The 12,973-nt window shown below is 36.4% G+C and overlaps 2 protein-coding genes across 29 annotated transcripts in view; both read right to left on the bottom strand.

Moving 5' to 3' along the window:
- Window positions 1–2,523, bottom strand: part of LOC124947990 (sodium channel protein para) — a 58,134-nt gene extending 55,611 nt beyond the window's left edge. For all 28 annotated transcript variants that reach the window (XM_047490925.1, XM_047490934.1, XM_047490927.1 and 25 more), the window contains exon 1: window positions 342–2,523. The gene's annotated coding sequence lies outside the window, so the exon portion shown is untranslated. The remainder of the gene's footprint in view (window positions 1–341) is intronic.
- Window positions 2,524–2,975: 452 nt separating this feature from the next.
- Window positions 2,976–6,275, bottom strand: LOC124947992 (glycosylated lysosomal membrane protein B-like). The gene is made up of 6 exons (XM_047490953.1): window positions 6,096–6,275; window positions 5,034–5,273; window positions 4,660–4,863; window positions 4,087–4,317; window positions 3,703–3,995; window positions 2,976–3,624 (listed from the first exon to the last, which is right to left on the bottom strand). The coding sequence occupies exons 1-6, from the start codon at window positions 6,174–6,176 to the stop codon at window positions 3,453–3,455; spliced, it is 1,221 nt and encodes a 406-aa protein (XP_047346909.1). The 5' UTR covers window positions 6,177–6,275; the 3' UTR covers window positions 2,976–3,452.
- Between the last annotated feature and the right edge of the window lie 6,698 nt (window positions 6,276–12,973).

The raw sequence follows: 12,973 nt of genomic DNA, 5'->3' as shown, positions 1-12,973 counted from the left end.
CATACACACACTATGTGGCAAATTATAAATGTGCACACTGCAGAATTTGTATCCTCGCGTTTATCCTTTTCTCTATCCTCTGTTCTATCTCCTACTTCTCTTCCCTCTCATTTTCTCTCGAAGAAAAGCAATAGTAAAGCACAGAGCCGATATGACGACGCACTTGATCCTTCTCTTTTATCTCTTCTCTTTCTCACTGAACACTGTAACTTCCTAACTCTGTTCCTAACTCCCTATCACCGAGAACGATCACGTTATATTCTCTATATACTTCGTTCCCTTTCTTTATCTTCTCTTTATTCCTTCCCATCTTCTTTTTTTTTATCGCATTTCTTACGTACCGACTTTGGCTCTAGTTTCACTGTCTTCCTCTCTTTTCTCCAACACACTTCGTCCTCCTTCTCCTCCTTCTTCTTCTCCTTCTCTTCTTCTCCTTCTTCTTCACCAGGTCCTCCTCTTCCTCCTCTTCCAACTCCTTCACCTCCTCCGTTCTTCTTCTGTTCAGCGCAGCGACAAGAAGGACCCGCCCCGTATCGCGCTACACGAACGTGTAGTGAATGAAGAGAGCGTAGAACTTGCTTTGCGACAACATCATTCGGCCTGCCGTTATCGGTACCGCTTCGGCAGCTTCACCGTCGTCATTTCTTCTTGCTTTCTCGTTGTTAGCGATGAGACCGTAACGGCCGCGCGCGAGCGGCGCAACCAGCCGGAATTGATCGCGTTGCTGCGCACGATGATCCCTTTTCTTTTAGCTGGAGGACAAAGAGGAGAAGAAGCTCGCTGGCATCGACGTCGTCGTCAACGACGATAGGATGACGACGGCGACGGTGACAGGACTTAGTGGTGCCGATGACAAAATAGTGCAGCTGCTAATAGTAGTGCTGATGATTACGTGCTTATGACGAAAACGCTGCTGCTGATGGTGGTAGTGGTATTGCTGATGATGGTGGTAGTATTGGTGGTAGTAACGATGGTGGTAGTATTAGTGGACTGTAACGATGGAGGTAGTGGTGGTGCCGCTGCTGCTGGCCGCGCCGAGGATCGCACCGAGGACGACAAGGGCGAAGGGTGGTGGGAGCGAAGGGTAGGACGCGCGGTTCGCCCGCTCTAGCCGCACTGCCCTACGTCAGACCGTCTCCTCCGTCGAATCTCCTCTCTTCGCCTCCACCTCCACCTCTTCCTCCTTCTCCTTCGCCTTCGCCTCCTCCCCCACCACTCGCACCCTCCTCCGATACACTTTTTATTTCCTCTACACTGACGTTTCCTTCAGAAACGACGACGCACCGATGCTGTCCCTTTGACTCCTTTTCTTTCCTCCTACTCCTCGGTTCTATCCGACACATACACGAGCGCGCGCGCGCGCTACCTTTATATCCCTCTCCTTCCCTCTTTCTCTATATCTATCTCTACCTCTCTATCTCTCAGTTTTCTTCTATATCTCCTATTCTTCTTTTACGCCTCCTCAACCAACTCCTACCGCAGTTTCGCACAGAAAAGAAAACGTTCGTCGCTGTTATCCTTTTCCCTTTTCTTTCTATTCGTTCGCTTCTTACACTTATCTTTTTATGTCTGTCTATCTCTTTCTCTCTTTTTCTTTCTTGCTCTCTACACACCACTTGTTTTTCGCGACGACGAAAAGCTCGCTCCGGGAGGACTGTCACGGCACAGACGAACCGAGCGACGCGGACGTTACTGCATCGCCACGCGCCAAACTCGCGCAGCGGACTCTGTGAGAACTAGTTCTCGTGGCGCTACCCCTCTCTCTTCCCCCACTATTCCACCTTTTATAACCGCACCGTTCGCAACAACCCCCTCTCTTAGACCCGACACTACCCTGCCTGCGCCGAGAGATCTGCTCGAGCTTTTCCAAATCCTCAAAGCTTTTTTCTTTATCTATTTCTCTATCTACCTCACTCATACATATTCACACGTGTATACATTTTACGTATCACACATACACACACTCGCTTTCTTTCTCTCTTACCAAGTACTCAATCCGAAGAAATTCGTTTCACTTCTTATTCTTCTTCTTCTTCCACCAGGCCAGACATAATATGTAGCTATTCTACTTGCTGAAGATGAAACAAGAATCGAAGGATACGACGCATCGATATCTTCTCAATGGAGAACGTCAATGAAACGGTGATGCGTCACGGCTGACCAGCCCCTACGCGTTATGTAAATGATCGATCGTACTTGATATGTCTCTTACTTGATTTGCACCAAATATTCTGAACCAAAAAGGAATCGATTTGAAAAATATAGATCATCATACTCAACCTAACCCTTTTACTACGCCATCATGTTTGAATCTCTTTCTCTTTCTTTCCCCCCACTTCTCTCTCTTTCTCTCTCTCTCTCTTACCGTTTTTCACTCTTCAGGATACGTAAGCTCTCGAACTGTTCGCTTCCGTAATACGGACGGATCAATGAATGTGTACCCCACCAAGCAGCAATCCTCACCTCACCCTCTTTGAAGCGTGGCATCGAGAAACACGGTACCATACCGCGCCACTCATACTACCTTTACCTGAAAACATTCGGCTACGCTTTTCGAACGTCCGACCATACCCCGGACCCGTTAGTAAGCTCGCCCGCCAATCTCCACCACTAGTCAGAGGAAATATGTATGATCCCAAGAAGAGACGAACGCGGTAGTCTTAAGATACAGCTTGTTCTTATTCTTTCTTGTCCTGTGCGGCGACATCTTGGTGACGAATCGATGGTTTTGTGTTATTATACCCTAGATCCAACGAAATAAGGACGATCCATAATATCTTTACGATTTCTTACTCGTATTTTATTTTTTTTTTTTTTTTTTTTTTTTTTTTTTTTTTTTTTTTTGGTTTTTAACTTTTTCTCAATCGAGTGCAACGAAGGAAAAATTTTGTATGAAATTTCTGTTAAAGATATAGAAATCATACTTGACTAGCAAATGCTTATACTACATCATATGCAATTGAATTACATATACGATTCTTCTGACGACAAATTTATTAATAAAAAAAAAAAAGGACAAAAAAAAGAAAAGAAAAGGAAAGAAAAAAAAAAAGAAAAAAAATTATTTATCTCGTGCGTAGAACAATATAAAAGAGACGCGTAAAGTCTCTTCACATTTAATCGATGCCTCCCCTCTCTCTCTCTCTCTTTCTCTCTCTCTCTCTCTCTCTCTCTCTCTCTCTCTCTCTCTCTCTCTCTCTCTCTCTCTCTCATCGCTCGGCCGTGCAACTACGCGTCCGTGTAAAAATATCCATATAAACTTGTTTGTTCGTGTGCTAGTATGCATAATTGCAGAGAGAAATCTCGACTTCGGTTGTTCATTGGTAGTACAGTTAGAAATCCTTATAACTATATATATGCATATATGCACATGATACATGTATATATATATATATGTACATCCGTCATGTTTAGTCTAGATGGCCTGATTTCTGGCTGACCTTATTATTTGCTCATCGATTTAAATAAGTGTCAGTGTTTCGTTTGGACATGTTACGAATACACATATATAATCCAGTTAGGAACATAATGATAAGAGGAAGACCAAGTCCGATCGAGATGATCATGATCACTAAATAAGAAAACTGCTCGTCTGGTGGTATGCCATATCCAATAATGAAAGTCCTACAAAGCGCGTTGACAATTATTAATTTTTACATATTTATAGAAATCAATCAATTTGAAAATTTTTATATGTCTTACCACGTTGTGTAATGAGTATTTTTATAAAATCCATCTCCTTTTGATCCAATCGAAATTAGAAGCGTTTGAATTAGCAGTTCTTTAGCTTCATTTCCGTAATAACAATAGAGCATAGAGTTCTCGATGGCAGTTATACGATCATTTACATTCGATGATCGATACTGTACTATTTCCGTTGAATCAGCGATATCTCGATTTGCCGATACATAAGACACTGGTCTCCATTGCAAATATGCACTATTGTTTTCTACCTCATCGGGCCTATCGAAGGACGGTATTCTTACTTCGATCATCTGAGATCAAACAATCAATAATCACATATCAAACACGTCGAATATAAATATCGAATTTCAACATGAGAATCTAAATATCTCAAATTCTCACCTCGAATATACCTGGTGTATGTTCGTCATCCAGATTCTTTTTAGAATCGATGATTATCGATTTATGAGGATCACCACCCCCAACGATCATCAATTCGATAGCGAATCTGCTATTAGAGAAAGACTCGTTCGTTTGTATATTGTCCAAAATTAAATCTACCAACGTCGCATTTTCGGTATGCAACATATGCGGTATTGTATCAGTATGATCCATGAAGTAATATCCTCTTAACTAAAAGAAATATAGAAAATAGATCGTTATTTTCTTTACTTACCGATTTTAATGGATCTACAATCAAAAATTTTCTTTCTTTTTTTTCTTTTTTTTTTTTTTTTTTTTTTTTTTTTTTTTCTTTTTTTATTTTCTCTATTGTCATTTTCATGAAAACTTTTTTTTCACTAACAGACAATTTTTTCCCCACTTATTTATTTGATAAAACAAATGACAAGTGATAAAAATATCAAACTGAAGTTCAAGGAAGATTTTGTTCATTCGATCGATGCCTTTGAATTGTAATATTTTGAAATATTCAATATTTTTCTTGTGATCGTTCTATGTAGCAAAATACTTTACCGAAAATTTTATACTCCCGTATCTGGTGATATTCATAGGTTTATCGTTATAAGAGTTACCCTCCATATCCAAACCAAAGGAATCACCGAACATCGAAAAAGATTTGCGCGACCAACGAAAGAATTCTGGCTTTAAGAAGTTTATATTAGCAACGTTGTCTAAGTTAATCACTGCCGTATCATTTACATCATTGAATTCGATAATCTGTAAGAAAAATAATCAAAAAAATATTATAATTCGTGACGTAAATCTTGCATAAAATAAGAAAAATTAAATGTAACATTTATTTTTCAATTGAATTATCATAAATTGCATTGAATTTTAATTTTAATTATTATTGATATTTTAAATAGATAAATTAATGATACTCTAACATTATTTAATATAAATCCAATCGTGTAAGTTGGTTTTTCCGAAAATATGACGGAGTTATCTTTTCTCTGAAGAAAATCTTCGCAGACAATATTCAATGTCGTTGAAAGCGACGTCAGCGCCATTAGTATCGATGGTTTACCGCCAAAATCCCAAAGATAATGTAACGTATCGTTCGAACCGTCTGCTCTCAGATACATCGTAGTCCAATTTTTGTTTTTGCATCGTTCCTCGAAGTGTAACTGAAGACAAATATATATACATATATATATATATATATATATATATATATATATATATACATATATATATATATAGATTTTAGAATCTAACAATTTTATTTGTCATCTTATATAAATTTCGTTAAATCTAATCGAAATTTATTTCCACATAAAATATGAAACGATCGCACAGAGATCGTAATTCATAAACAAACGTCAAGGACCAATAGAAAATCTGAAAACGAAATGGAAGAAAGATGGCGAACGTAAAAAACGCGCTTTTCGAATTTTCCATTGAAGGATCTACAAAGAATCATTATTATTATAAATAATTAACATGTACGCAAATCCATTATAAACTATTAATTCCAAAAAAGTACTATAATTACATAGATAATTTGTTTTATTAAAGTATTTATCCATGGGTAAATAATCTAATGACGTAATTCAGATTAGATTAACAAACAAAGGTAAAATGTAGTTACAGATACGACTAATCACATGTCATTTAATTTATTATCGGTTTCAATTGATATATTTCACGTTAAACGAAAAGTGAAAAAAAAAAAAAAAGGTTATGGTATACCGCAGATATATCTTTAAGAAAAAAACAAAACAAATGACAGAAATTAATATATCTAAAAATAAATACAATTATAAACGCAAAACGATAAAGAATTTATGATTACGAATGGTTCAAAGTCATAGGAGTGAATCATACAAATTTTATTTCCGATCGAACTTATAACAATGCTTTATGATTAAATCACGTTCCAAAGTAACTTTATAACTTCATACGTATGTAACTTTCGTAACAAATTAAACCACCTGAATATTACTTACTGTTCTTTTTGCAGATCCAGCGAAATCCATAGAAATAATAGAAAAAAATAAAAGTAACGATATTAACGGTACACGAGGCATGTTCTTAAAGGAAACAAAAATGATAACGATACACGATGAACACAGTAAAACGTAACAAAAACACACCAACGTCAAGGCAGTAAGCGACTGAGGCGCGATCACACTCGTAGCGACGTACAAAGAGATCAATTTCTTCATCATGGCGATGCCTCGCAATATTGATGATATCGCCATCTTGCGACAGTCTGCTATAATGAATGACGACATGGTAAAGTAAATCGCGCTTTTGAAACATTTATCGACTTACTTTCCAGAATCAATGATACACATATTTTGATATCAGATGGTAAGACATTTCTGTTTGTCAATTTTTTTTCTACTTGATAATCATGTACACGTGGAGACCGATAAAAATAAAATAAATTTCATCTTAAATTTATGTGAAATTATTTCAATTTTATTCATTTATGAGTTTTGTTAAATATACATAGACAAACGTTACTTACCACCATACTTACGTACACCTTTCAAGACTACTTACGTGTGTATATAAATATATAACACACATTATTAAACAACCATAGATACGAAACCATAATTGACGTTGTTTTCATCAATTTTTCTGAAAAAACATGGCCACTGGTACATATGCATTTCGCGCCGAGGGACGGAAACTCTTACCCCATTGACTGTCACATTTCGCCAACGGTGGTAGAGTTACCAAATCTCGACGCAGTATGTGTGAGATCTTCATAGAAAAAAACGAGAAAAAAAAAACGAAAAAAAAAAAACAATTGCAAATTTCTGAATGAAACAAATATTATTATAAAATTTTCTAAATGTTTATGAAAAGATAATTATTAAATAGATTATTAAAAAACAAAAAACAAAAATGAAATTCAGTATCATCTTATATGAGATATCATCATCTTATTGTCAGTAGTATCTTCAACGACAACGATCGAATTACTGGTCTCATTCAGGACACCCTGTAGAAAGCATGGAAAGAGAACGTGCAAAAAGAACGTTAAACGTGCAGACTGCGACCTTGACCGAAGCGTTGTCCGCGCGTGAGGCATACGCCGAGTTTGTACAGGACATGTACAGCGAACGTCCCCGACTAACGCTCCAAGAAGACTAAAACGTTCCCTTCCTCGACTCTACATATATGTTATACGTGTGTGTGTGTATATACACACGTGCATATATGTGCACAGACATATATATATATATATATATATAGACATATATAATACATAATATATTCTTTGCAAACATACAATTTCTGAATGAACGACAGATTTATTGTTTCGTTCTTGATTTATTCGTCGAAAATTGAAAAAAAGAAAAGTGACGAACAAATGACGTTACTTTTAAAACGAAGAAAAAATTTTTTCTATTTATTTTTTTCGGCCAATTTTGATCTCAATTTTTTTTTTCTTTTATCTTATTTTTTTGTTTCTTTTTTTCTTCTTCCTCTTTTTTTGTCAAAGGAAAAAAAACAAAACCGCCGCACCGATACGAAGAGTCATGGACGACAGCAAGTCTTCGCGACGTTCGAATGATACGAGTCAATGCCGAAGGTCGTCGCAGGAAGTCGAGATCCGCGGGAGAACGTCGCTATATAACGGGTGGCGAGTTGTTTTAAGAAGGAGACCGGCCTTACCTTCATTGTATTCATATGCGAACAATAATTTCTCTCTCTCTCTCTCTCTCTCTCTCTCACTCTCTCTCACTCTCTATCTATCTCTCTCTTTCTCTCGTTCTCTCTCTTTCTCTTGTTCTCTCTCTTTCTCTTGTTCTCTCTCTCTCTCTCTCTCTCTCTCTCTCTCTCTCTCTCTCTATCTCTATCTCTCTATCTTTTTTGCTCTTTTCCTTAGTCTGTACGATCAAGGCTCTCAAGGTGAGCACTCTCGACGATACCACGAAGGGCAATCGCTTTCCTTCTCTTCTTTATCTTTGATCTAACAATGGCCTTTCTCCTTCCAGACGATCGAATCAACCTTCTCATCGACGTTAGTATTAAATCGAATGGAAATCAAATTTTGCCGCCTTTCCTATATCTAATCTGACTTTCTTTTTAAACACACATACACACATAAACACACATACATACACATATATATTTATACATCTTTCTACAAAAAGTTACGCAAAACTACTAAAAAAAAGAAAAAAAGGAAGAGAAAGAGAAGACAAAAAAAGAAAAAGAATACAGACCGATATGTGACTGTTATCGTTAATACTTGACGAACATTTTCACGTCGTTCTTCATGTTTTAGAAAGTCGATCAGTAAGCCGGTGAGAGATAAGGGGGGGGGTGGATTCTCTATTCGTCAGACGAAAGAGTCCCCGGGGTACGTACCGAATGAGAAGAGCCTCCGAAAAAATGATGGGGTGGTATGGTATCAAACACCTTATGATTTTTTCTTTCCCCAATCGACATCCACGTGGGGGTCTAAGACACTCTGTTCTTACTCTGTTGAGAAGCTGTTACGCACTCGAAAGTTACAAAAATAAGCTTGCTTGCTTTCTTTCTTTTTTTTTTCTTTTGTTTTTTTGGTTTCGTTTCTCTTCCAATTATATTCGTGAGAACACGATTGTTACGAAAAAAAGCCGGTTTTCTTCGGCTTAAATGTCGATGGATTGCAAGGGCTAGCACGATTATCACCGCCGGTCTGCCGGCTCTGGAGGACTGTGGGATCCCCGACTGCAACGTAAGTCGTTTCTCCTACGAGCCCGCCCGCCACCATGGCTGAGCAGCCACCGAACGGACGAAAAACGGACAAAGAGTCTTCTCGTAGCGTACTCGCTCGGCCAATGGGAGGACGAATCGACACGATCACGGACCCTCGCCGTTCTCGAACGCGCCGTTCGACCGGCTACTGCTGTTGCTGTTGCTGTTGTTGCTGCTGAAGCCGGCCGGCCGGCCGGCCGGTCGTCGTCAAGCAATGTACTTGTTGATACCTATTTTCCTACACTTGCTCTATTGATATCAACTATTGTTAATTCTATTATTAATTCAACTATTGTAAACTTCTTTTTTTGTTGTTGTGTGTAGTCGCTAAATAGTGTACTTACTGATACGTTCATATTCTTCAATTATTGATATCACTTATTGTCTTTCTAAACTTCCTTTTTTTATTGAGATATCATATTAGATTTAGAAATTTTATCCATTTTTACTTTCAGTTTTTCTTCGATTTTTTTTATCTTCAGAATTGTTCTTGTCTTTAGGATTGTACAAGTGTACAGTCGTCAAGTAGTGAACTTGATAATATGTTCATATTCTTGCTTCACTAATATCACCTATTGTCTTCCTATTCTTCTTTTTTTTTAGAAATCTGGTCGTTGAAACCAGATTTAGAAATTTCTTTCATTCTTATCTGCAACTTTTCTTGGATTTTTTTCTATCTACAAAATTATTGGAATTCTCTTGTCCTTAGGATTATACTAGTATATGTTTTCAACCATTATACTCGGTGATACTTTTCTACACTTGTTCCACTGTTATAACTTATCGTCTTCCTAACCTCCTTTTATAAAACATAAGAGAGTTTCATTAGAAAATATATAGACTTATACATATTTCTTTTTTTTTTTGTAATAAAAAAGTATTATAAAATGCAACCCTTAAAAATATAGAGTCAATGACAAATGACACAGGGATACCTATAAAGAACATTGATGTCGTGACCTAGACCCGACATAATAGTTCAGTGAATTAAAATATCTTCAATTAGATCAGATTGAAAATTTTCATTAATTCTTATCTCGAGCTTTTGCATTTTATTAGACTTTATTCTAATTGCAGAATTGTACTGTCGGGTACTCCAATAATTTAAAACGAGACTATTCAATATACATACATAGATCTAGATCATTACGGGAAAGAGTGGTTGGAATTTGTTGTCACTCTCTCCTTTGAAGTACAAGTCTACTGAAAAACGAAGGTAACTATCAAGAATAGTAATAATTATCTAATATCTATCTAACTATGTACATTCTATCTTTTTCTATGTACATTCTATCTTTTTAAGACAGCAAGTTATCTTATTGCCATAATAACGTTACGAATATCAACATGACGAAAGGATTGCGTTAAAATTCTTATTACGGTTAGCAGCTACGTCTACGTAGCCAGACATGAAGTACAATCACGAGAAAACCAGTTGATGGTATGCGGGAGCAGCTTTGGCTCGAAGGTAAAAGCCGAGATTCAACGCGAGCGATAGACTCGAGCGCGATTCGCTCCGATAGACATTCGTACTCATTACCGAAGCCCATGGCTTAGGAGTGAAGTATTCGTTGTAGCAGGTGGCGTCATGGAACACACAAATACACACTACGTTTTAAACCAGAGACGACGTTGTAACGTTTTGATGAAACTGTATGGTACGGTGTTCCTACGTTTCTAATTTATTTTTCTTTTTCTTTTTTTCATTTTAAACGTGTCCTAAAGTAATGCTTTCTTTCATCTGTTGATGATGTAGTTAACAGGAAAGTATTTGATGAAATCGACATAATTGATCTATCATAGATTGCGTCTATTAATAAAAAAGAAAAGAAAAAAATAATTCACGATTGAATTGTATGAAATAGAAAAAAGTTATGCGTTTTCTCTAACGTCATTTTAATCATCTATTAAATTTTTCCTATTAATATAGATCGTATCAAGAAAAATTACGAAAAAATTAATAAATGACTAGTTAAAATTAGTCATTCAAAAATGAATTTAATATTTTTATAAAGAAAAAATGTATGGGGTGGTGCGAATGCAACCGATGCAGTTGGACAGGGACTGCGACACGTACGAGAAGATAAAGAGAAGAAAGAGAGGAAGGAGAAGAGTTTGAGAGAAAGAGAGACGACCACACGACACCGCAGAACCGGTTCCATGGGGGTTTCGCGTAGTGACGGGATTTCGATTCGGTTCATTGCAAGTTTTCAATCAAGTCTTCGACTCTTGGAAAATTCTTTAGTCTATCCTTCAGAAAACTTAAACGAAACGCTTAGAATCCTTCATTTTCTGTTTTTTTTTATTAAATGATATATACAAATTTTATTGATTTTACGATTAGAAAAAGTTTTTAGATCAATGTATCGATGTGATTCAAAATCACCATCTTTAAAATATCAAATAGATTTGATAAATATAAAATTTCAGAAATTAAATTTTATTTCATCGAATTTATATCTGACAGGCTAATACAACTCGGTCCACTATCGTTTCTTATGAGGTGTCTTGCTTCGATGCACCATCTACTTACTTACCTACCTACCTACCAACCCACCTACCTACCTACCCACCAACCTACCTTCTAACCTACCTGCTTGCCTGTGTGCCTTCTCGCTCGCTTACTTGCTTGCTCGCTTGCTTGCTCGCTTGCTTGCTCGCTTGCTTGCTTGCCAGCCTGGCTGCGTTTTGCCCGCTCACCCGTTTGTATCCACCTATCAACTAGCTTGCCTACCTTCGCGGTCGATTGCCCTGCGAGGATTCCAACTCGCGGAATTCCTCAAGTCGCACATCTTCGTGCATCCTCCACTTGCATTTCGCAAGCATTTCGAATATTTTATTGGCGTTACATTCAAGCTTCTGAAAATCCTATAAGTTTGTTCTATGATGTACAATGAAAATTTTTTATTAATCAAGATGTTATTATAAGACTTCCATCTATGTACCGAACAAATCATTGTTCTAAATAATTCAATTGATAAATAAATTATTATTACTATTATTATTATTATTATTATTAATATTATTATTATTATCGATACAATACGAAAACGTAAAATTCTGAAATAAGTCAAATATATTGAATTCTCTATTCATCATTTGCATTTAACGAACATTTCAAATATTTTACTGATATATTAAGTTCTAGCTTTTATAAATACTATAAAATTAATCCTCGATGAACCAAAAAAAATTTTATCACAATTAGGATTTGATTATAACATTTTTTTTTAATTTTATTAACATTCTATATACTGAACAAATCTGCTAAATAATAAAATTTGATAAATGAATTATTATCATTATTATTATTATTATTATTATTATTATTATTATTATTATTATTATTATTATTATTATTATTATTTTATTATCGAATACGAAGGCTCCAAGATTGTTAAAAATAGTTACATTAAATGGTTATATTTCAGTACTACATTCTCCCTTTATTGAAATAGAAAGGAGATAATGAATTTCATAATCATGAAAAACAAAATGGAAATATTCCAATAATTCGCGTGTCTCCACGATTTGACTTTCCCTTTCCGTTGAACGACGTTAGGGGATAAGTAAGTCTCGTTCTGGAGTATACTCGCGTTTTCTGTGCAACACCTTCGTACGTGTTATATCGTGAATTGTGAAAGTACAAATTGACTTAAATGCATCTCCCTGTTCTGCATTAAGGTCGCATGAATATAAAGATTAGCTGGGATCACGTTGCGAAGATCGGAACAGCCTTCTTCGACCCCGGCACTGACCTTGAACGCGAGACTCGAATGGTCTCCCTACTCATCGTAGACGGGAATCGAAGTCAGCCGGATCGTCGTTTCTCTCTCGATCGTTTTGAGGATGCTGCACTTTCATTTCTTAAGATTCAACATATAGCTCGTATCTCAGTGAAATTTATATTTAAACTTTACAGGGGGCTAAAGCGAAACAAAAAAAAATTAAAAAATTCATTTTCGATCTAATCTAACATACAAAATAATCCGATTCATCGATCATTGTGAAAAGAGGATGAAAAGCAATGATCTATACCAAAGTTTTCTATAGTGTTCAATGCTATAATTATTTGTACAGTTCATGTCACGAGAACGAGCGAAACAATTTCTGCTACCTG

Source organism: Vespa velutina, chromosome 3 (assembly GCF_912470025.1).
Source record: "Vespa velutina chromosome 3, iVesVel2.1, whole genome shotgun sequence".
NCBI lineage: Eukaryota > Metazoa > Arthropoda > Insecta > Hymenoptera > Vespidae > Vespa > Vespa velutina.
Note: the sequence above shows the minus strand (reverse complement) of the source record. Positions and strands in the feature narration are given on the sequence as shown.